This window comes from Misgurnus anguillicaudatus, chromosome 23 (genome assembly GCF_027580225.2).
Source record: "Misgurnus anguillicaudatus chromosome 23, ASM2758022v2, whole genome shotgun sequence".
NCBI lineage: Eukaryota > Metazoa > Chordata > Actinopteri > Cypriniformes > Cobitidae > Misgurnus > Misgurnus anguillicaudatus.
This window is the reverse complement of record NC_073359.2, coordinates 26,193,619-26,217,092: the sequence shown is the minus strand read 5'-3', so window position 1 is coordinate 26,217,092 and position 23,474 is coordinate 26,193,619. Positions and strand designations below refer to the sequence as shown.

General features: G+C 33.1%; 2 protein-coding genes across 2 annotated transcripts; both read left to right on the top strand.

The window, feature by feature from the left end:
* The first annotated feature begins 3,579 nt into the window (after positions 1-3,579).
* On the top strand, positions 3,580-10,162 carry LOC129453786 (uncharacterized). Its single transcript, XM_055218163.2, has 8 exons — positions 3,580-3,744; positions 3,964-4,004; positions 4,091-4,370; positions 7,151-7,447; positions 7,653-7,919; positions 9,424-9,526; positions 9,851-9,895; positions 9,998-10,162. Exons 1-7 carry the CDS (start codon positions 3,687-3,689, stop codon positions 9,858-9,860), a joined length of 1,056 nt encoding a protein of 351 aa, XP_055074138.2. The 5' UTR covers positions 3,580-3,686; the 3' UTR covers positions 9,861-9,895; positions 9,998-10,162.
* A 368-nt stretch (positions 10,163-10,530) lies between these two features.
* On the top strand, positions 10,531-17,259 carry LOC129453785 (uncharacterized). Its single transcript, XM_055218162.2, has 7 exons — positions 10,531-11,663; positions 12,071-12,135; positions 12,511-12,557; positions 13,102-13,381; positions 14,395-14,718; positions 14,969-15,238; positions 17,077-17,259. The coding sequence occupies exons 2-7, from the start codon at positions 12,081-12,083 to the stop codon at positions 17,214-17,216; spliced, it is 1,116 nt and encodes a 371-aa protein (XP_055074137.2). The 5' UTR covers positions 10,531-11,663; positions 12,071-12,080; the 3' UTR covers positions 17,217-17,259.
* The last annotated feature ends 6,215 nt before the right edge of the window (positions 17,260-23,474 follow it).

Here is a 23,474-nt window from a genome sequence, read left to right as displayed (position 1 = left end):
TTGCAAGAGACATTTAATACACTTATAATTAATATTAAATAAAGTAAGCGTATTTAACTAAGACGTAGGCTATTTAATAAACTGAGCGTATTCATCTGTCAATACGAAACGCGACTTGGCCATTCTAATTAATGATCGGAAGAACGCGTATCGATCAAAGTTACTGTAAAATATGCACGCATGTCCATTTAAACTCAATTTTGGTCAAATGTGGATTATATCATGACACTGGCAAGAATATGGTTACATGTAAATATGCCGTACCAAGTATGACAACGCTACATTCAACTGCTTTTGATATACGGTTTTTTTTTCACTTTCTGAAAAGTTACCGTTTTGGACATACGTGAGTTTCATCAGGCAGCGACGATATATAATGCATATGGTCAAATTTTGTATCCCTTTGAATAATAATAGTTGTAAGAGATGTAATGTAAACTGTTTTATCCAAATCATCAAATAACGGTTCTCACATCTTTTGAATTTAACCCTGTTATCTACATAATGTGCCTAAGACATATGGAGCCTGTATATCTTCTGTGCATATCTGTGAATAAAACTTTAACACCAACTTTGTTGTCTTTATTCATAAATGCAAAAGAGTCACATAGTGACCTTAATTTTTTTACAGAAAATATGTAAATTAATATGTAACAGATTTTTTCAGCCACCTATAGACGGTTTCATCGGACACACGTGAGGTGACGCGATATGCGTCTGGTCCGAACTTTATTTCCAGTTTCAGTTTTTTAATGGTTTGACAAGTTGATAAACTGAACTCTTGAACAAATACCTTGTTGAAAATAAAAAAATTGGTTTCCTAGGTAATCTATGTGTTGTTTAGTTTGCTTGTTGTTATTTATTCTTAGCGGAGTTTACCAGAAGTTACATGTTGACCACCAAAGCCGCTTTTGTTATGCTGTTACTGCTGAAACTGTCTATAATTAAAATATGAACATTTGAATTGTTATGTTATAAGCCAGAATGAACGAAGAATGACTAAAACATTTTAAAAGTTTTTGGTTTTTAATACCAGTACCTAACCATCCCAGCAAGCAATTTTGGCTAAAACAAGGAAAAACTTTGGCTCTCAGTGAAAGTCTAATAGACGTCTAACCATAGCCCAATAATAGACGATGCGTATACGCTTATGCTGCGTTCACACCAGCCGCAATAGAGGCCTGAAGTGCGAGTGATTTCAATATTAAGGGCGTTTTCACATCTGTAATACGGTTCATTTGGTCCGGACCAAAAGCAAAAAATGATACATTGTAACTTTTTTAGCAGATTTGGTTCCATTTCACACCACACTGATTGCTCTGATCCGCACCAGTTGAAACGAACCAAAATTCTGTCATGTGATAAGATCAACATCACTCATTGGCCACATGTATTTGAACGTATTTCCTAAACGGCTTCTCGAATGGTCAGAATCAACGTGCGGGAAATTCCAACGGAACCCCCGGAAGTAAACAAAAGAAGGATAATACAGCAGACACCGTGGACAGACGGCTGCGTGCTGTAATTATGTCTCTGTGGTTGGTATACATAGTTTGTATACATCACTCTAGACAAACTGTTCATTTTCAGAATGAATCGCAGATGCGGCTTGAAAACAATGTTCCTCATCCGATAATGCACTGCGCAGTTGACTACAGCAGCTGGTTTAGTCCAAAATGCGCAGTACTTTTGCAGTTAGGTTGGTTCGATCTCGGATCGTGTTCTCACCACAAACAAACCGCTCTAGAGTTCATTTGAAAGCGTACCGAGACCACCTCTGCAAGGTGGTCTCGGCCCGCTTGTTTGGTCCGCTTTTGGTGCGCACCAGAGTTCGAAGTCAATGTGAAGACACGTTGACACGCGTCTGGAGGTCTCGCGGTGCGAATGAGGCATTTAGTGCAGGCGGTAGATGCGATGCCGCCTCATTCTCGTGTCTAGTTCACTCGAATAGTGCGAATTGAGCGTTGCCGCGGCAACTGTGCGAGTTGAAAAATTTGAACTTTGGTGGAAAAACGCGCCGGGTTAACCAATCAGGCACCTGCTCTAGTAGTGACGTGATTACAGGATGTGAGCAGAGTCGCAGAAGCCCCTCCCATTATGCGAATTTCCGCGTAAATGTCTCGATGAATAGAATTTCACGCGCGGCGTTCACACGCGAATGACGCGAGTAAACTCAAAATGTTCAAGCGGCAAACTAGACGCGGTAGACGCGAATTTGACGCCTGAAACGCGGCTGGTGTGAACCCACGGTTAGAACAAATGAAAGAAAACTTAACTTTGCTTACATGATAAAATACAGTACTTCTCCAAGTTATAACGGCATGTAACCAAATTCACGGTTATTTAGCGTAGATTGAGTTACTCATAGCTGGACTATATTGGGTATATAGGTAAACATATTTCCCTGTCTCGTTTTTGCTTTCTGGGATGCATCTAACCGGAGCACTGTGCATTTTAAGTAAAAAAGATTATAATCGAGTTCATGATAAACAGTGACATAAACTAGCAAAAACTGCTACAGAATCCTTACAATCATTACAGAGCCCCTCCCCCTGAGCCTTTATTGATTGGTTCTTTATACTCTTTGAAAGGCGGGACCCAGAGCAGCCATGTTGAGCACCCTACCCATAGATATGTATAAAGGCTAGACGTCTTACGGTGGAGTTTTTAACGTCATCACCTGGCGGCCATCTTACCACAGACAGTTCGCTCACTCATAGCATTGAGTTTAATGGTGCAGGTACTTTTAAATGACCATAACTTGCTCCATTTTGTACCGATTTTCAAACGGTTTGGTTTCTTACAAACTTTATTAACATGGCTACAATTCTGCATGCTTTAACATGGTTCATAAAAATTATTCATTAAGGTTGCAGTGTCATAGATACATCTCTGACGTTTATAACAAATCAAACCGTTTGAAAATTGAACAAGTTATGGTAATTTAAAAGTACATGCTCCATTAAACGCAATGCTACGAGTGAGCGAGCGCCCTGTGGTAAGATGGCTGCCACATGGGGACATTCCACTCAATTGGCCAGCAGCGTGGGCGAGACATCTAGCCCTTTATACATATCTATGACCCTACCCCCCTCATTCTTACATTTACATTTATGCAAATGCTATTTTTACTCAATTTTTAATTTTTATTCTGTTTCTAACTAAACCCACATTATTATAATGCAGTTGGGAAAATCCACACAGTGAGCAAAAGTTTCCAAGAAACTGTTCCCTTTTACACAAAGAGAGCTGCTTTATATAAAACCAGTAAAGGTCTTAAACGCTAGTGCTTGTGGTTTTGTATTCAGGAAAACTGCAACTAGGTCAACAACACCGACAACTGTGTCAATGAGTAATTTCATCTTCTCACATAAAGTCCCTAAATTCATTTTATTATCTATTTTCTTAATTAAGGAATGGAAAATCACCCGACAAATACTTCATTGTTGTTTTAAAACGTTTTATGTGCTTACAGTTAAAACACAAACCCACCAAAGAGGATACAGAGAGATCAGTTGTGCAGGTTGTGACGTGAGAGAAAGTTTTTTGGGGGTTTGTGGTTAGATTACAGAGAAATAGATGCACGCACAACGAAGCACGCAGTGCATTTGCACCTTCTCACTTGAACGTTAAGCTTTGAACGCTTTGGTTATGTTTGATTTTCTTTGTTTATTTATTCTCACCTGATGAAGAATATGAATGGCTCACTGTTTGTTTTGCTTTGTCTGCTATCGTGCTTGAATGGTAAATATTACTTTCTATTTTAGATTAGCTTTTGCACTGTTAGCATAAAAGGAAGTTATGTTATCAACTTTAAATTATATTAATATCAAACTTTTTACTTTTTGATGGTTTTGGAGGGATTCTGGCTATTTTTAGTCAGGCCAACCAAAAATAGTTTATTTTCTTATAACATGGTAATAAACGATTCAGTTTTATTTGTTTATAATTTCTGTGTTCCAGATGTTTCTTGTGATGGACTGAAGACGGGCAACACTCTTGATGTAATACTGAAATTATCACAATGTCAAACTGCTTCAACTTTTTTTATATAAAATTCTTGTTTTTATCTATCTTATTTGCTTTTCAGGTCCCAGCCCCTAAAATTACAAGAGAATATCCACCATGCGCAGGAGGTTCAAGTTCAAAATGCCTCGTGGTGTGTTCGGTGTCGAGTGTGCCCTCGGCTCAGCTCTCGTGGTTTAATGGAAGTGTTTCATTGTCCAACCTCACAATTTCGAATTTCAACACCAAGCTTTATCTAGAAGTGGAAATAAACGATAAAAGCAACTACAGTTGTGTTTTGTCCAGTTCTGGAACCAATCAAACTTCATATCTCAACATTACTCATCTCTGTCGGCCATGTTCAGGTAGGACAGCTGTGATATTATAGCCTTTCTCGACCTGAAGGCTGCATCATCGAGAGGTCGCATACGCAGGCTGCATACATCATCATCAAGCCTGGTTTATTTCAGTTAACTGAGCATTACGTTCGCAAGTCATAAGTATATTACAACAATTTATGATTTAATAAGTATAATAGTCAACTTTATAATTGTTAATGTTCTGAAATAAGACTTGATGATGTATGCACCCTACAAATGCAACCTATGAAGGATGCAGCCTCACTTATATCTCTGTCCTACATTTTGTTTGTTCTCCCAGCTCACTTTTCTGTTTATGATGTTGATTTCCTGTTGATTGTCTTACATATTTTTATGGTGTAAATGGAAGTCCCCTTAGATGTTTGCATTGCCTCTAGGCTGCTATTTAAGCCATGCAAGACTAATGTCCAGTCTACTCGAATGGGAAAAGGCATCACTGACAACGGTCAAAATTAAGCAAACTATTCCCCGCAAACTTTGTCCAAATACCTTGTGCACTTCACATATGTGAGTTGTAATGCACGATGGGTCCTTTTTAAAAAACTTGTTTTAAAAGCACACATCAGGTTTATTTCAATGCACATAGTGTATTTATGCTAATTTTATGCAATAAAAAATACATTTGCACCATTTTTATGAAAGGTAAGACTGAATGGACATGAAAATGTCCAATGGTGTAACCGCCAATTGCGCCAAAGAATGAGAAATATTAAATATTTAATCCACCTTGATGGCATGTAAGAGTAATCATAAAAAAAAAACATATATAATTTTATTTTAATTTTATTAGTTATTTCTACATGTAAATTTTAATGCGTTTTGTAATATTTGTCCTGAAATATGCTGAAAACAGCTGTTTTCTAAATAATTTTTGACAAATAATGTAAAAATGTATGTAAAAAATGATATTACACTAAACTAGATGATTATATTTTATTCCTTATTTTTTATGAATACATTTATATTTTTATTAAAAAAAATACAAGTTACACCAATTGACACAGACCAATTTGGCAAGATGAGATATCCAAGAATCTTTTTAAAAAACTTGTTTTAAAAGCACGCATTAGGTTTATTTCAATGCATGTGGTGTACTTATGTTTATTTTATGCAATAAAAATATTTGCAACATTATTATGTAAGAAAAGACTGAATTGACCTGAAAATATCAAATGGTATAACCGCCAATTGTGCCAAAGAATGAGAAATATTAAATATTTTATACACCTTGATGGCATGTAAGCGTAATAATAAAATAATAATAAAAATAATTTTAAAATATAATTTTATTAGTTATTTCTAAATGTAAATTTTAATGCGTTTTGTTATATTTGTCCTGACATATGCTGAAAACAGCTCTGCTTTCTAAATAATCTTTGACAAATGATGTAAAAATGTATGTAAAAATTTTGACACTAAACTGATTATATTTTATTCCACATTTTTTACAAATATATTTATATTTATATAAAAAAACACTAGTTACACCAAATGACACAGACCGGTTACACCACACTGACATTTTTGCAATTATCCCCCAAATATTCTTTCAAAATTAAATAAAACCAGAAATTTTAGACTTAAAACTTTAAAAAAAGAGAGAATGTATGCGAGTAATCTACAAATTTATTTAGATTACAGACACACAGTGGCGTAGCGTCTGGGCATGCAGGGTATGCAAGTGCAAATGGGCCCGGCCAATAGGGGGCCCGCCCCAGCTTTTAATTAAAAAAAAGTTTCAATTTAGTTTTTATTTGTGGCCGCAATAAATATATTTTTGTATGCATATCATGTGTAGGGATTACTTATTTCTACATAATTTCTCATTTTTCCATCATTTCTTGTTTGTTTATTTTTTTTTTTGCACTCCGCAGCTGCCGTAGACTACTACGCCATCATTTTTTTTTACATGACGCATCACCGCGCCAAAAAAAAGAAAACACAGTGTGAAAGGTTATTATAACGGCTATCTACATGAACATTAAGGATGGACAAATATAAACATAAAAGTGGGGCCTTAAAGAGAAAAGACAAGGCAGAGAAGTTAGTCACGAGTCAAAAACTACCCAAAACATTTCATTTTTCTTTATTTAAATCTACCCTTTAAAGCAAAAAAGTAAAGTAAAAATATTTGGCTACCTTATTAAAAGTATATGTTGTTAACAGACCTGCACACCACAGTTAACAGTGCCAACGGGCAAGGTTGGGGGGCTTTGGCTTAAGGGGGCCTGCAAATTTGTTTGCATATGGGCCCGGGACTGACTTGCTACGCCACTGCAGACACAAAATAATTAACGTCATGTCATTGATCCATGTAACAATGAACAGTCTTGACCCATGAAAGAACAGTCTTGTGCACGTACTTCCTGTTGCGTGCATGTGCACACAAGTGGTCAATACCGCAAGTGTGGTATTTGTACAAAGACAATATCTACATTCACAGAAAAAAGGTACAAAAGCTGTCACTGGTGGTACCCTTGGAAACATGCATTTTTGTAACTTAAAGGGATAGTTTGGCCGAAAGTGAAAATGATCCCATGATTTACTTACTCTAAAGAGATCCGAGTTACGTATGTCCATCATTCAAACAACCACATATTAAGATATTTTCAGATTTTGAGAAGGATGAATGCACATTCTTTGGGCTTGAAGGAATTAGATCCCATACTCATCCATTACCTCTCATGCTCACCCCTACATATTTGTATTTCACAGTAACATAAAGGTTTTATATGTTTGATATGGTCTCTTATGTTTTGAAACAGCTAAAGGATCAAAGATATCCGTTACTGAGGGAGATTCTGTCACTTTACACGCAAACCTTACTAAACAAGTGGACATAGATTGGATGTATAAAGAAAACACTCTCATTGCTAAACACACGAGTCAAAACGCAACTACATACTATGGCTGTGAGGATGGCAGATTCATTAACAAACTTCAGCTGGATATTAACACTGGATCTCTCACCATCACTAACATCAGTAAAATCCACTCTGGACTCTATAAACTGAGCATCGATGGACAACATCAAGGATGTCAGAGTTATAATATTACTGTCGGTGAGTTCATCTTACCTGTAGCCTAGTAAAATCACTGTAACACACAAATGACTCACGGCTACTGCTTCTATAAAATGACAGCAATGGCAATATTATGATGAATACACTAATGTTTAATAAATAGTTACATAGTTATTATAATAAAATGTTTGCTGTTGCCAGGCAACGTAACCATTCATTTTCTTCATTCTGTGATGTTCTTCAGATCCTCTGCCCTCTCCTGTCATCACCAATGACTCGAAACAATGTCCTTCATCATCAAAATGTGGTGTAAAGTGTTCGGTGAATGTGAGAAATGTCACTCTGTCCTGGTACAAAGGAAACAGTTTATTGTCCAGCATCAGTGTGTCTGATCTCAAACAAAACTTTATTTGTCTGGAGGTGGAATATCAGGATAAAAACGCATACAGCTGTGTGGTGAATAATTCAGTTACCAGGACTACACCACTCAACATCCCTGAACTATGTAAAGGTATGACCACAGTTAACATGAGTAACATTCCAATTTCTTTTAAAAGAATCTAGTTTTTCAGCTCCCCTAGAGTTGCAGATTTTATTTTTGTCGTGTTGGAGTCCATTCGGCTGGTCTCCGGGCAGGGTGGCCATTCGATCTCCCCGGGTCTGGCGCTAGCACTTTTAGCATAGCTTAGCACAATCCATTGAATCTGATTAGACCATTAGCATCGCACTCAAAAATGATTAAAGAGTTTGAATATTTTTCCTATTTAAAACTTGAATCTTCTGTAGTTACATCGTGTACTACCGACAGAAAATTAAAAGTTGTGATTTTTTTAGGCTTATATGGTTAGGAACTACTCTCATTCTGGCGTAATAATAAAGGACTTTGCTGCCGTAACATGACTGCAGGAAGCGCAATGATATTACGCAGCAGCCGAAAATAGTCCCAGGGGACTATTTTCAGGCAGTGCGTAAATCACTACACCTGCTGCAGTCATGTAAAGTCCTTGATTATTATGCCAGAATGAGAGTATAGTTCCTAGTCACATCTTTCTAGAAAATGGCAACTTTTAATTTTTTGTTGGTCTTAGTACACGATGTAACTACAGAAGAGTTTTAAATAGGAAAAATATTGAAACTCTTTGGTTATTATGCTAATGGTCTAATCAGATTCAATGGATTATGCTAAGCTAAAAGTGCTAGCGCCAGACCCGGAGATCAGCTGAATAGATTCCAGGACGGTAGAGATGAAATGTTTAGCTCTCGGGGATCTGGAAAATTAGCATATTTTCTAAAAAAGTGGAGTGTCCCTTTAATGTCCTGATCCCTCTCAGTCACGTGTATTTTTAGGATAATTATTTTATGTAGTTTGGGATACGCTTTGTGCTTGTTTCTATTGTAAAATATCTTTGAATGATTTTATTAAAATAAAAATAAAAATGTATTTACTGACATGTTAAGAGATTGTTAAATTTTTTCGTGAACAATAACACCAATCTTTATGTGTTCATGCATTATCTTGTTGGCTCTTTTCCAAATGTATCATTATAGTACAAATTACATGAATATTTTGATATTGTGAACCCTGTGTATAATAATAATGTCAAATAGGAACTGAAGCTGTATCTTGGCAATGCTTTTAACAAATAAAAATACATGATCGGTGAACTAAGTCCTAAGGTTTGCAAAGCAACGCCACCTGTTGGTCAAATGAAGTAAACAAATGAGTTAAATGCATTTAATCTTTAATACTCCTACACTGAAAAAATGATTCATTGAATTTAATAAATTTTTTTAAGGTAAGCGGTTGCAATCAATTTATTTGAGCTACATTTAAACAAAAGTTTTATATTTTATTTAACGTTACTAATCTTTTTTTGTTTAAATGTAGCCTAAATAAATTGATTGCAACCACTTACCTTAAAAAAATTGATTAAATTCAATGAATCATTTTTTTTCAGTGTATTGATATTTACTCTCTGATTTAACTTATAACTATCTTCTGTTTTTTATTACAGATGAAAGCCGTTCAAGTATTGGTATTATATTTGGGGTATTGATAGTTGTTATACTATTGGCTTTGGTTGTGATGTGGTGCCGGAGAAGACAAAGATATCATGGGTAACTATCACATACAGCTGATTTGGGCAAAAATGAGTTGCCTTTAGTTATAATAAAATTTTTGTTCGCACAAACAAAACAGCAATATTTAGTGTGTTTGTTATTTTAGTTTGATCTTTAGGCACATTGGACTTTAAAAGACTTTAGGAATGTTTTAAGGTGGATGATATGGCACAAAAATAAAAAATGGCTCATAATCTCACATACCAAGTAGCTGAGCCCTATATGCGCTGTCATATAGATTAAATGTAAAAGATTAAATAAATTTACAAGCTAAATGAAGATCTGTCAATCTGATGGCACCCTTGAATTTGTTTTTCGCAGACAACTATGAAGGTCAAACCACGGCATGTGAAACCTTTGCAGAAGGTAATTGGTCTTATTACATTTTCCTATGTAAACCATTGAATACCAAATTATTGCCAATGATATTGTCTGTTTTATTTATATAAAAATGTGTTTATGTAACAGGGACACGTCATACTGAAGAGACAGAACAACAAGGACTTGTTTATTTAGGTCAAAGTGGATTTCAGACAGACATTGTGGAAGCAGATATTAAAACACAAAGATGTACGACAGCTAGAATGTTTGTATAAATACCATAAAACAACAATAAATGTGTTTTCATATTCATTTTGGTGTCAATTTGAAAGTCTTGGAGTGATGTAAATATATTTTGTTTCGATTAGTTGTGTTTGCACAGGTAGAGGTGTAATATTTTCTTTCTTTCCTCAGCTTGTTTTGATTTTAGTTGTATTAACTCATTCCCCGCCAGTCATGATTTTCAAAAGTTTCACAAAATGCCTTCCAGAAAAATGAAATTATATAAACATACAAATATATCAAATGAAAGAACAGACCTTCTGCTTACAAACAAAAAACAAACAAACAAACAAAGTGGGGAAAAACGTTTAATCCTATCTCTATTTTTTCTCTGCTTATAAACTCTTTAATATGGGTATTTTTTCTTAAAAAAATTTTTTTTTGCAAAAGTTGAAATACTTGCATTTTTCCGGAGAAATTTCGTTAGAGATCAGATTCAGAACGATTATCAAAAAATACACAGAGTTTAAAATGAGTAAATAACGTTTTTGTCTTCAGTTTTTTGTAAATTGGTTAAGTGCGCCATCTAGTGGATAATCGCGGATTAACATAAAAATTTATCAGGAACACCTTTTTATGCAAATGTTTTCTCTAAATTGATGAGATAACTTGTAAATGCCGGGGAAAGAATTAAGTGACATCGACTAGCTACCTTTAAACATCACAGGCACTTACAAAAAATAAAAACAATACATTTTTGTTGTTTTTTTAAACCTTATTCAGTTTTTTTTCAAATAGCCATAGATATGTCTGTCTTCCAGTGACACTGTGTGAGCTGCGAGAGACAGATATGATATTATTTTTAATATCATATAAAATTTGATTTAAGAGACCAAACGTAACAAAAACTAAAGTGACCAACAACTGGGCTCAAACCAAACCGCATTGCGAAGCAGAAGCTTCCCCTTTTCACCACCAGATGCCAGTAAACTGCATTGGAAATTGCTTTCATTAGTAATATTACAATTTTTTAAATTAGAGTTTAATTTCATTTTTCTTTATTTGATTGCATGGTATAAATGGGGGATAAAAGAAAGAATATAAACACTTTTCAGGCACCACTGAATACAAGCACAACTCATACAAAATATCCATAAAAAACATCAGCCATATGATATTTCTTTGTTCTTTTTCCATTTCTATGTGTTTTTGTATGTTTTGAAGTTCTTCTGCCATCTTTTAAGTCACTCAGGATATTATAGATTTACCGCGTTTAAGATTTCTTCTTTCTTCTCAACATCATCTGCTTTGTACACAGATGAGTAGTTGCACAGTGTGGCTAAAACAATTTGTAATTTTTTATCTTAACCCTGCATCAAATAAATATTTTAAAGCTCACTGACATGTCAGCGCTTTATACATCAAAGTAAAAAAACAGAAATCAACCAATCCACAGAAACAGCACGGGAATCAAGACCACAGACAGGAACTTTGTCTGTAGTTTTTGTTTTGTTTTCATCATTCAGTTTTCTTTTAGTAAGACGTCGAGTTTTCTCACACACTGACTGTACGCAGAATCTGCTGAGTAAAGGTGAGATCAAATGCTTAAAATTACAGTTTTGTTAATTATCTTCTTTATAGTCAATTTGTGATTTTATTTCGGATTATAAATGTTAAAATGTAATAATTCATATCAAAGCAAATTTACAATTTCATTTGATTTATAAATGTTTATTTTGTACTTTTTGTAGATTTTTAACGATTCACTTTTAGGGGCGATTTCCCGGACAGGGTTCAGATTAATCCAAGACTAGGCCTTGGTTATATTAGGACATTTAAGAAGTTTTTACAAACAAATATTATAATACAGATGTGCATCTTAAGACGAAAAAATGGCAAAAAATATCTGATTCCTCAATCACAAACACTGAAACACTTCAATGCATCCAAAATGTATTTTAATGTATTTCTAATCTCTCTGTTTTTTTTGTGTTTTAGATAAAAAATTATGAAGAATATGGCTCACGCTCTGTTTGGTTTGCTTTATCTAAAGCTCTTGTGTGGTAAAGTTTACATTTATTAAAATCGGGGTGCATGATTTTTGAAAAACACTTTGGAAAAGAGACACCAAATGTGTACCAAAACACACTTGTAGCCAATCAGCAGTAAGGGGCGTGTCTACTAATCAACTTTGTTGCCTGGGTTGCGTATGTGTGGGGCATCTATCAAAAGAAAATCCAGATTCTATTGGGGTAGGGGCGTGAAGGTGATTTCGAATATCAACATTGGCTTTCAAAGATCATGTACCCCGCCTTTAAATACCAAATTCATGTCCAAATCTGTACGTCTATGTCCCAAACAGAATCGTTTTAAACCAGTAAAAGGTAATTAAATCACATGATTTAGTTTGATCTGTATGATTTCTGTTTGTTTTCCAGACGTTTCTTCTGGTGGAGTGATGACATACAACACTGATACACCTGATGTAATCCTAAAACCAGTAGCGGCTCGTGACTGCTCATTCGAGGGGCACAAATTCAAAATAATTGTTCGGAGTGTCATTGCTCGTGTTTTTTCAAAATATGTGTTTGTTGCATCATGTGAACCATGTGCCTCACGTGTTTTGTCAAAATAAGTGCCTGCTGCACACGCGTCAAAACCGTTTATGATAAAAGAGACGCTCACGTTCACAAAATACACGCAGGACACTCACTTAACACTAAACTCTGATTACACATGAGATTATGTGAGTATCTGACAAAGTGAATGTCTCTTTTATCATAAACCTTTTAGACGCGTCTGCAGCAGGCACTTATTTTGACAAGACACATGATGCACATAAGTGAACTTGACGCGCAGAACACATATTTTGAAATTATGAACCACACACATGTTGTGACGAACTTCGCATCAAGCGCCCTTGAAAAAACAAGTCACTGGCCGCCACTGCTAAAGACTCTAGAAAGTAACATCTACTGTACATTTTTTGTATAAATATTGTTTTTAATTAATTTCTCATTTGTTTTCAGATCCCAGCTCCTAATATTATCAGAGATTATCCTCCGTGTAACGAAGGTCCACAACAAAATTGTCTGGTGATGTGTTCGGTGTCGAGTGTTTCGCAGGCTCAGCTCTCGTGGTATAATGGAAGTGCTATATACTCCAGCATCACGGTTTCTAATCTTAACAACAAACTTTATCTTGTGGTTCATAAAGAGGATAAAAACAACTACAGCTGTGTGGTATCCAGTTCAGGCACCAACAGCTCTTCATATCTCAATGTTACTCATCTCTGTCAGATATGTTCAGGTGAGAAATTGATTTGTGATGTTTGTTAAAGGATTAGTCTATTTTCTTTAAAAAATCCGGATGGTTTGCTCACCACCGTGTCGTCCGGGATGTTGATGTCTTTCTTTGTTCAGTCGGGAGGTAGTTGTGTTTTTTGATGAAAGCATTCCAGGATTTTTCTCACTTTAATGGACTTTAATGGACCCCAACACTTAACAGTTTTAATGTATTTTAAAATTGCAGTTTCAAAGGATTCTAAATGATCCCAAACGAGACATGAGGGTCTTATCTAGCGAAAAGATTCTCATTTTTGGCAAGAAAAATAAAAAATATGCACTTATAAACCACAACTTCTCGTCTATCTCCGGTCCTGTGAAGCACCAGCGCGACCTCACGTAATTGCGTAATGCCGTGGAAAGGTCATGTGTTATATATATGAAACGCACATTTGCGGACCATTTTAAACAATAAACTGACACAAAGACATTAATTAGTATCATTCCACATACAACAACGTCAGAACGGTCCTTTTTCTCCACACTTGTAAACACTGGGGCGGAGTTTCGCATACGTCATCCGTGACCTCTTGACGTAATGATGTATTGCGCTGGCGCTTCACAGAATCGGAGATAGACGAGAAGTTGTGGTTTAAAAGTGCATATTTTTATTTTTCTTGCCAAAAATGACAATCGTTTCGCTAGATAAGACCCTTACGTTTGGGATTGTTTAGAGTCCTTTGAAACTACAAATTTAAACTGCGTTAAAACTGTTAAGTGTTGGGGTCCATTAAAGTCCATTAAAATGAGAAAAATCCTGGAATGTTTCCTCAAAAAACATAATTTCTTCCCAAATGAACAAAGAAAGACATCAACATTTTGGATGACATGGTGTTTATTTTAAGAAAATGGACTAATCCTTTAACCAATTCTTAAAATACATGCCAATTCAGGTCAGGGTGTCTCAAACATAAACCAAAGCAGATTTCATCATTGATATTATGATTAATATGTTTCATTTGGTGTGTTTTGAAACAGTTGTAACAACAACACTGATACCAGTGAATGAAGGGGAGTCGGTCACTTTACCCACTAACCTTATTCAACTACATGATGGGGATGACATCATGTGGTTTTATGAAAGCACTTTTATTTCTGAATTTTATGAAAACTTGACCATATATCATGATTGTATTGATGGTAGATTCAGTAACATCCTACAATTGGACAGTGAAACTGGATCGCTCACCATCACTAACCTCAGTAAAAAACACACTGGAGTCTATAAACTTAAAAGTCCAACTGGATCACTGATTAATCACCAGCAACAAGAATGTCAGGGATATAATGTTATCGTCTATGGTAAGTTTAAATCCATTAACTCCGTATTTGGTAAATATTGGACAAACCACATGCTGGGTTAAAAATGACCCAATGTTGGGTTGTTGTTGTGCAAACCTGGTTTAAAATAACCCAGCAGTTGGGTCGATTTTAACCCAGTGGTCTGTTATGTCCAATTTTACCACAAAATAACCCAGCCATTTTTTAAATGTTTGATGTGTTGTGTTTTGTTTGTACGTTCATTGATCATTCATGTCTTAAATGTTTTTAGATCCTCTGCCCGTTCCTATCATCACCAATGACTCGACACAATGTTCCGCATCATTAAAATGTGTTGTGATGTGTTCAGTGAATGTGAGAGATGTGAGTCTGTCCTGGTACAAAGGAAGCAGTTTATTGTCCAACATCAGTGTGTCTGATCTCAAAAGCAACTTTCTTTGTATGGAGGTTGAATTTCGGGATCCAAACACTTACAGCTGTGTGGTGAGCAATTCATTCACCAACAAAACTACACAACTCAACATCAAAGCACTGTGTAGAGGTAAGACAGTAAATGATATTAATGTTTGTTTACACCCATATGGCAAAAAATACATTTTCAAATATAATTTGAAATATTTACAAAAAAATGGCCAAAAATATATGTGCTGAAATATAATTTGAAATATATTTTAAAATATACATAATAAATGCCAAAAAATAAATGTGCTGAAATATAATTTGAAATATATTTTAAAATATACATTAAAAATGGCCAAAAAATATGTGCTGAAATATAATGTGAAATATATTTTAAAATATACATTAAAAATGGCCAAAAAAATATATATATATATGCTGAAATATAATTTGAAATATATTTTAAAATATACATTAAAATGGCCAAAAATATATGTGCTGAAATATAATTTGAAAAATATTTAAAAAAATGGACAAAAAAATATATGTGCTAAAATATAATTTAAAATATATTTTAAAATATACATTACAAATTGACAAAAAATATATGTGCTGAAATATAATTTGAAATATATTTTAAAATATACATAAAAATGGCCAAAAATATGTGCTGAAATATAATGTGAAAAATATTGTAAAATATACATTAAAATGGCCAAAAATATATGTGCTGAAATATAATGTGAAATATATTTTAAAATATACATTAAAAAAGGACAAAAATATATGTGCTGAAATATAATGTGAAATATATTTTAAAATATACATTAAAATGGCCAAAAATATATGCACAGAAATATAATTTGAAATATATTTTAAAAAATGGACAAAAAAATATATGTGCTGAAATATAATGTGAAATATATTTTAAAATATACATTAAAAATTGACAAAAAATATATGTGCTGAAATATAATGTGAAATATATTTTAAAATATAAATAAAAAATGGCCAAAAAATAGGTGCTGAAATATAATGTGAAATATATTTTAAAATATACATTAAATTGGCCAAAAATATATGCACAGAAATATAATTTGAAATATAATTTAAAATATACATTAAAAAAGGTCAAATATGTGCTGAAATATAATTTGAAATATACATTAAAATTGGACAAAAATATATGTGTTGAAATATTATTTGAATTATTTTTACAAAAATGTATTTTTCACAAATATATATTTTTGGCAATTTTTTATATTTTGAAATATGTTTACAAAAATATTTTAAAGCATTTATATTCATGTCGCATTGGAAGAGAAACTTACAAACCTGTAAATATAACATGTTTGAAAAGGTAAAAATAAAATTTTATTTTCAACTGCAAAAATATGCTTATAATTTTATATTTTATACAAACTTTTATACTTTTGAGCAGAATTTTAATTTTTTTTGCCATATGAGTTGTAAAACTAGATTTTTCTACTTGTTGTCCCTGCAATTAATTTTGAAATATATGTTAATATATGTTTAATATATAATATAGGTTAAAACTAAATATATTTTCAAATTCAAAAATATATTTAATTAAGCTTTACTTTCTACAAAATGTATTGTAGCATATATTTACATATTTTTTTGGCCAGAGAAATATATTTTAGGGGGTATGGGCACAGCCAATCTTTATTACTCGTGTATTATTTTCTCCTATCCAAAGTTTCTTTTACTTTGGTTCTTTTGACTTTGATTGATCTTTATGACTCTTACAATCTTGTAATATACTCATTTCTGACACGGGCGGTGTTTAGCGACTTTTGCATTTGAGCTTCTCAATTGTACAGATCCAGTCTTTTAATATTTTTCTGTGTGTCATATTATCTATACTGCATCTATATTAAAGATCAAATTGAATTTTGGTTTGTTTAGTGTTACACAAGTAAGTTACACTAATTACTGTTTTCTGTTTGTTCATTACAGAAGAAATCCAAGAATTTAAAATAGTTGTTATAATTGGAGCTGTTGGTGTTGGTGTTTGTGTCATCGTTGCTGTTTTTGGTGTCATAGGCTGCTGTTGCTACAGAAGGAGAAGTGCAAATCCCAGATATAACCAGATATAACACTTTTAGTCAAGAATAGTTTTTAAAATGAAGATCTAAAATATCTTGTAATTACCAGTGTTGTTTGTCAGGAGCAATATTTAGTACTGTCAAAGTCAACCTTATCATGAAAAGTAAAGTTTTTAACCATACTGGTATTCTATATGTGAATATTTGGTGATTTGAATACTCGTGCATTGTCTCTGTTAAAGTTTTAGAGCATTTTTTGGTCATAGTTAAGTAATTGCAAATTTCAGAATTGTCAAGTCCATAACAAAGAAATGACACATCCATAATAACAATGTTTCTTCCTCATAAATGTGCATACAAAAAATATTTTTGATTCTGGTTTGTGTCTTTTTTTTCATCCAAATACTACAAAGTATGATGTCTCACAAAAATGTTTTTTATCATGTTTTTAACGCATGCATGTTTCCCTTATCTAAAACTAACAAAAACATGAGTAGACTATATTTTAAATATATAATGATGTCTGAATTGTTAATCATAAATATAAATAGATGGTTCAGCATATTAATAACAAATGTATTCTTTGAGAATTTATATTTCAAGTTTTAACTGCAAATGTCACGTCCATAATACTGAAATTGCTCAATTAGCTAGCTGTTGAAATCATTATTTGGATTAGATACTTGAAACCTGGAAGGTATTAATGGCTTTAAAGTTGTTTGATTTAGCACATTTGTTCGAGTTTTTATTATGTGCAATAATTACAGTTTTGATGTTAAAAATCTCAAAAATGTTGCTGACTGCTGCACTAAATTAAAGAAGAAATGTAATAAAGTTGAGAATAAATATATATTTTAATGTGTCATTGGTCAATGTTTTTGTTTATTGTTTCATACCTCTTAATTTAAATTTAATTTATGTTGTGACAACTTTGAAGTGTTTTAAATCTACCCAGTAAACAATTACCGTCTTTCAACGTTGAAATATGGTTGAAAATAAGTCGGTCCGCCTTGGACTGGTTTATAACGTGATTTCAACTAAGTAGTTTTGGCTGGACTGTTGACTACTTGTTTTCAACTGACCATGTTTTCAACTCATAATCTAAGACAGCTAGATAATCTGTTATACATGCTAAAACAACAAAGAAAACCAAACCATGTTTATTATTATCTTAAATAAATGTAAAGAGTTTTACATATTCCGTCAAAGTTATAAAAAGTATGAAACTGCGATTGAGGCGCAATGAGGATTCATTCATTATTTGGTATGTTAATGTGGACCTGTTTTCAACATTGAAAAGTTAGACATATTTGACGTCTTTTCAATTGTCATTTTCAATCTTCAGTGGACCAAAATTAGACATTGAAGGTTTACGTGTATTCAACGTCTTATAGACGACTTTTTGCTATCTGGGTAGTTTATAACGTAATATTTTCAGAGATCATGAATGTTGCAGTTGTTCAGTACAATTTTTTCTTTTAAAACCAGTTTAAAGTGCACATTTGAAGATTGTTAAATTGATCAACTCCCAGAACTCTTGATTCTCGTATTACAAACATTGTCTGTCATTTAATACTTTGTATAAATCAGTTTTTGCATTCATTCTCACTGTGTATCGCCCTTTTCAAGTACAGTTTGAAATTTGCAACTACACTAATTATGATGACGAAGCTATCAGTAAAACAAATGACATAGATTTCCAGAAGGGAAGTGTAAATGCTGAAAAGACTTAACAAACACAGATTTTCACACAGAAAGGGAGAGAAGTTAAAAAGTACATAAAAACCTATGGAACCAACAAACACATGAGGACTGATCACAGTCACAGAACTGATTCTGTAGTTTTTCTTTCGTTTTAAGATGAATCAACATCTTTAACATATGCACATAACTGGGCTTTTTACAGGCTTTTCAGAGGAACAGACACCCACAGGTGGGATAAAATGTTTAATTGCACATTATTGTGTATTTGGTTATAATTTACTCATCTACTTTATAGTAGTGTGGCTTTTTTGTATTTTCAAATGCATTGGTTTTTAATCAAATGTGGTGATTCCTACTGAAAAGGTCATAAATATTTAAATTTTTAAATGCTAAATTTGGATTTTCAAACTGTTAATTGCCTAAATTTACCAATCCATTCGGAGATTTCCCAACATTTTTCTTCATTTCTCTATTGTTGTGTTCATATATGTTTCATGTAATTAAGCTATTTTTTATCATTCACTTTTACCAAATAATACTTATTTCATTCAAAATGTCATTGTGTTTTATTATTAAAAATGCTGGAGTTTGTTGCCATATTTTTTGTTGCACTTAATTTTTTAAGTTTAATTAACTTTAATTAATTTATAATTCATTTCAACTTTCTTGCTATACATTATAAAAATAAAATTATTAGCTTAAGTTATTTCAACTTTATTTTTATACTTTATAGAAACTCCTTACTGGTCATGAAACTAATTGTGATTTCAAATTGATTAAACTTAAAAATTTAAGTGCAATATGGAATTTTTATAGTGCAGGTGATACTGTAAACTTTATCACAACAGTTTTAAAATGTTTAATAAATCATATATAAAAATGTAATTTATGTTTGACACAAGCTTTAAAGTGCAAAACAATTGCTCGACTTCTTCACTGAAAAAAAATTATTCATTCAATTTACTCAATTTTTTAAGTTAAGTGGCCGCAATCAATTTATTTAAGCTAGATTTAAACAAAAGTTTTTTGTTTTGTTTTTCTAATTTTTTGTTTGGTTGTTTAAATGTAGCTTGAATAAATTGATTGCGACCACTTAAATTCAATGAGTGTTGCACTGACTCGTGTGTACGTACATGTACGCGCACTGTAAAAAATATGCAGACTTTTTGTCAAATTAACATATATTTTATATATTATATATTTTATGATTCTTTAAATTAAAAAATTAAGTAAAAAATGTCAACTTGATTTTATAAGTTGAGTCAACTTTTCACAAGCCATAACTTCAAATTTTAGGTTTAATTAACTTGCAAAACCAAGTTGTTTTAACTTCATGCTGCATTTGGTGCACCTCAGTTCATCTTTTTTTCTTTAAAAGAATGTTTACTAAAGATTTCAATGCCTTATCATCTTGTTTTCTGTGTTTCAGATTAATAAAAACAAAATAGAGCCTCTTGACTGTTGAAGAAGATGTCTCTCTTTCTGTTGACTTTGCTCTTTTTACCAAATCTCTTGTGTGGTAAGATTTCATGTGACTTTTTTTACTTTTAGCACAAATGGCAAAAATTTCATTTTGATTAAATAAAGGTTTGTTTAACTACCAAATTATAATTTTTATGGTGGTTTACTGGTTTTAGAGGGAATGGGCATGTAAAAAAATGCAGCATGAACTTGAAACAACTTGGTTTTGCTAGTCAATTCAACCTAGTATTTTAAGTTTTGACTTGTGATAAGTTGACATAACTTATAAAAAATATAATATACAAATACATATTGCTTTGATGTATTTTTTTCAGATCTGTAAATATTTTCTATGTGTTTTCCAGATGTCTCTTCTGATGGAGTGAAGGCAGATGAAACTCATATTACTGATGTAATACTGAGATTTATCACATCTCGCTTTAGTTTGCCTTTTTAAAAAAACATTTAAGATCAATGTAATGCTTTTTATTTTTTTTTCATGTTTTTCAGATCCTATTTGCTACAATTTCTAGATATTATAAATGTGTGGATCGTTCAAGCTCAAAATGTATAGTTGAGTGTTCAGGGCCGAGTGTTCCACAGACACAGCTCTCGTGGTATAATGGGAGCAGTTCATACTCCAACCTCACGATTTCTGATTTTAACACCAGATTATATCTAGAGGTGGACAATTGGGATAAAAATGACTACAGCTGTGTGGTGTCCAATTCAAACACAAATCGGACCACATATCTCAACATTACTCAGCTCTGTCAGACGTGTCCAGGTAAGACAGCTGTGATACTACTGTCTGTTTATTGAGCTTATTTACTTAAACTGTCCAACAGACACCATCACTGTTTCCATGACGTTGGGCACAATTTAAACAATTTAATTCAATTATTTTTGGTTTAATATAGTTAGATAGGACTGAAATGTAAATGTGAAAGCATTTAATGATGTCCTTCAGCTGTCGCTCTTTATTTCAACACTGAGATTATAATTCAGAGAGAGAGAGATTGTGCTTGAAACGGTCTCTTAATGTTTTCAGATTTAACAGGTAAAAAAATAAAAACTATGTTAGTAAGTAAGGGAGACTCTGTCAATTTTCACACTAACATTACTGAACGACAGAATGAGCACATAAAGTGGATTTATGGAGGAAACACTTTCATTGCTAAACTCTATGCAAACACAACTACATACAGTCAGTGTGATAGTAGACGCAACAGAGTACAGCTGGACAGTAAAACTGGATCTCTGACCATCAAAAACATCACTAAAACAGATTCTGGACTCTATCAGCTGATCACTAATTTGGCTCAAGAATGCCAGGGTTATAATGTTATAGTTTGTGGTAAGTTAAAATATATTTATTTGCATACTTATATGACTCTTAAAGGTGCAGTGTGTAATTTTTAGAAGGATCTCTTGACAGAAATGCTAAATAATATACAAAACTATTATCAGACCTTTTATATTTAACCGTTATTTTTTATTACCTTAGAATGAGACGTTTTATCTACATACACCGAGGGTCCCCTTACATGGAAGTCGCCATTTCGTGCCGCCATGTTTCCACAGAAACCCTTAACGGACAAACACTTTTTACTAAGTTGTCTCTGAAGATGACATGTTTGTCCGGTGGTGGCTACCATAGCTCCTTTACGTGTTTCAAAAGCGAGGGGTGAGCAGTGGACTGAGCCATTGGTTGCAATTTGCAATCTTACCACTAGATGACGCTAAAATGTACACACTGCACCTTTAATTACTGTCAGACAATTTGTACGTTTTTGCTTTTCAGTAAAAATAAAAGCACATTTGCACTGTAAAAAGTAAAAGTTCACTTAACTTAAAAAATTACATCAATTGGTAACACCTAGAACATCATTTTTTTTCATTTTAAAATTTCTCTCTTTAACTCTTTCCCCGTCAGCGTTTTAAAAAACGTTGTCAGCCAGTGGCAGCATTTTTATGATTTTCACAAAAGTTTAATACTTTTCAAAAAAATTTCTTCTTTAGATATATAAACATACAATATATCAAATGAAAGAACCATCTGCTTTCAAACCAGAAAAAAACTTCATCCTACCTTCATTTGGTCTCTTTTATCACCTCTCAAATGTGGGTAGGTTTCTTAAAAAATTCAGATTCAGAGCGATGATCAAACCATACTTAGGGCTCTATCTTACACCCGGCGCAATACAGCGCAATGCGCAGCGCAAGTGTCTTTTGCTAGTTTTCACCCTGCGTATTAACATTTTCACTTTTAGCGCCACGTTGTTTAAATAGCAAATGCATTTGCGCCCCCTTTTGCGGCCATGGGCGTCACAACAAGGTGTGTTCAGGTGCATTGTTGTCGCGTTGCTATTTTGAGGCAACTAAAATAAACGACGCCATTGACCAACTAAAACCTGATCTAAAGTCTAAAGACAATGGCGCAATATGTTTTTTGTTATTTAAAGAGCGCATTAGTAATATGCGCCTATAAACGGGAAGACAACGCAGGTTTGCTTATCACATACATGAATGCGCAGCAGCACAAAACACTTTTAAATATGAAAGATTAAAGAATTAAATGTAAAAAATCATTATTGAGTCTCTTGGACATTTATGAGATGTTAGAAGGCGCAAAGAGCTGCTTCACCTGCAGCCTGGTAAGTAAAAAAATGCTTTGCTTTAAACAAACGCATCTGTTTTTAAATGTTTTTTTTTAAATGCTACGTCACGGATTTATTGTGTATGATGACTTTGTACCTGTGTATATGGTGAGATGAGAAACATTTTTAAGTAATGCCTAAAAAACTCTTTGCTTAAAAAAAATCGCTGTCCAAGTGCTGAAACGTGCGGAGAGCCGTTTGTAAATTCTTTATCTCATGTTTGGTACAAATAAAGTATTTTTGGAGTACAAACATTTTCTTTCTTGTAATTTATTTTTTGATGATATTGGATAGCCATACATTTAAAGCAATTAAAAGTCTGCTTTTTTACTTTCATGACTCAAAGAAAACGTGTTTTAAAGGTTTTAATAACAACACAATTTTTTTTACATTATTCTTAAACTGGGGATCTTCTTCCTCCGCTTAGTTTTTCAGTTCCGTCATCTAAATAGGGATAAGCGCCAGCGCAACAGGCTTTTAAAGG

What these genes read in the sequence shown, in the direction of transcription:
- LOC129453786 (XM_055218163.2), top strand. Translation starts at nt 3,687, where the DNA reads ATGAAGAATATGAATGGCTCACTGTTTGTTTTGCTTTGTCTGCTATCG. An exon ending in GAGTTATAATATTACTGTCG is followed by an intron (nt 7,448 to 7,652) that starts GTGAGTTCATCT and finishes GATGTTCTTCAG; the next exon opens with ATCCTCTGCCCTCTCCTGTC. An exon ending in CATCCCTGAACTATGTAAAG is followed by an intron (nt 7,920 to 9,423) that starts GTATGACCACAG and finishes TTTTTATTACAG; the next exon opens with ATGAAAGCCGTTCAAGTATT.
- LOC129453785 (XM_055218162.2), top strand. Translation starts at nt 12,081, where the DNA reads ATGAAGAATATGGCTCACGCTCTGTTTGGTTTGCTTTATCTAAAGCTC. An exon ending in TTATCTAAAGCTCTTGTGTG is followed by an intron (nt 12,136 to 12,510) that starts GTAAAGTTTACA and finishes TTTGTTTTCCAG; the next exon opens with ACGTTTCTTCTGGTGGAGTG. An exon ending in ACAACACTGATACACCTGAT is followed by an intron (nt 12,558 to 13,101) that starts GTAATCCTAAAA and finishes ATTTGTTTTCAG; the next exon opens with ATCCCAGCTCCTAATATTAT.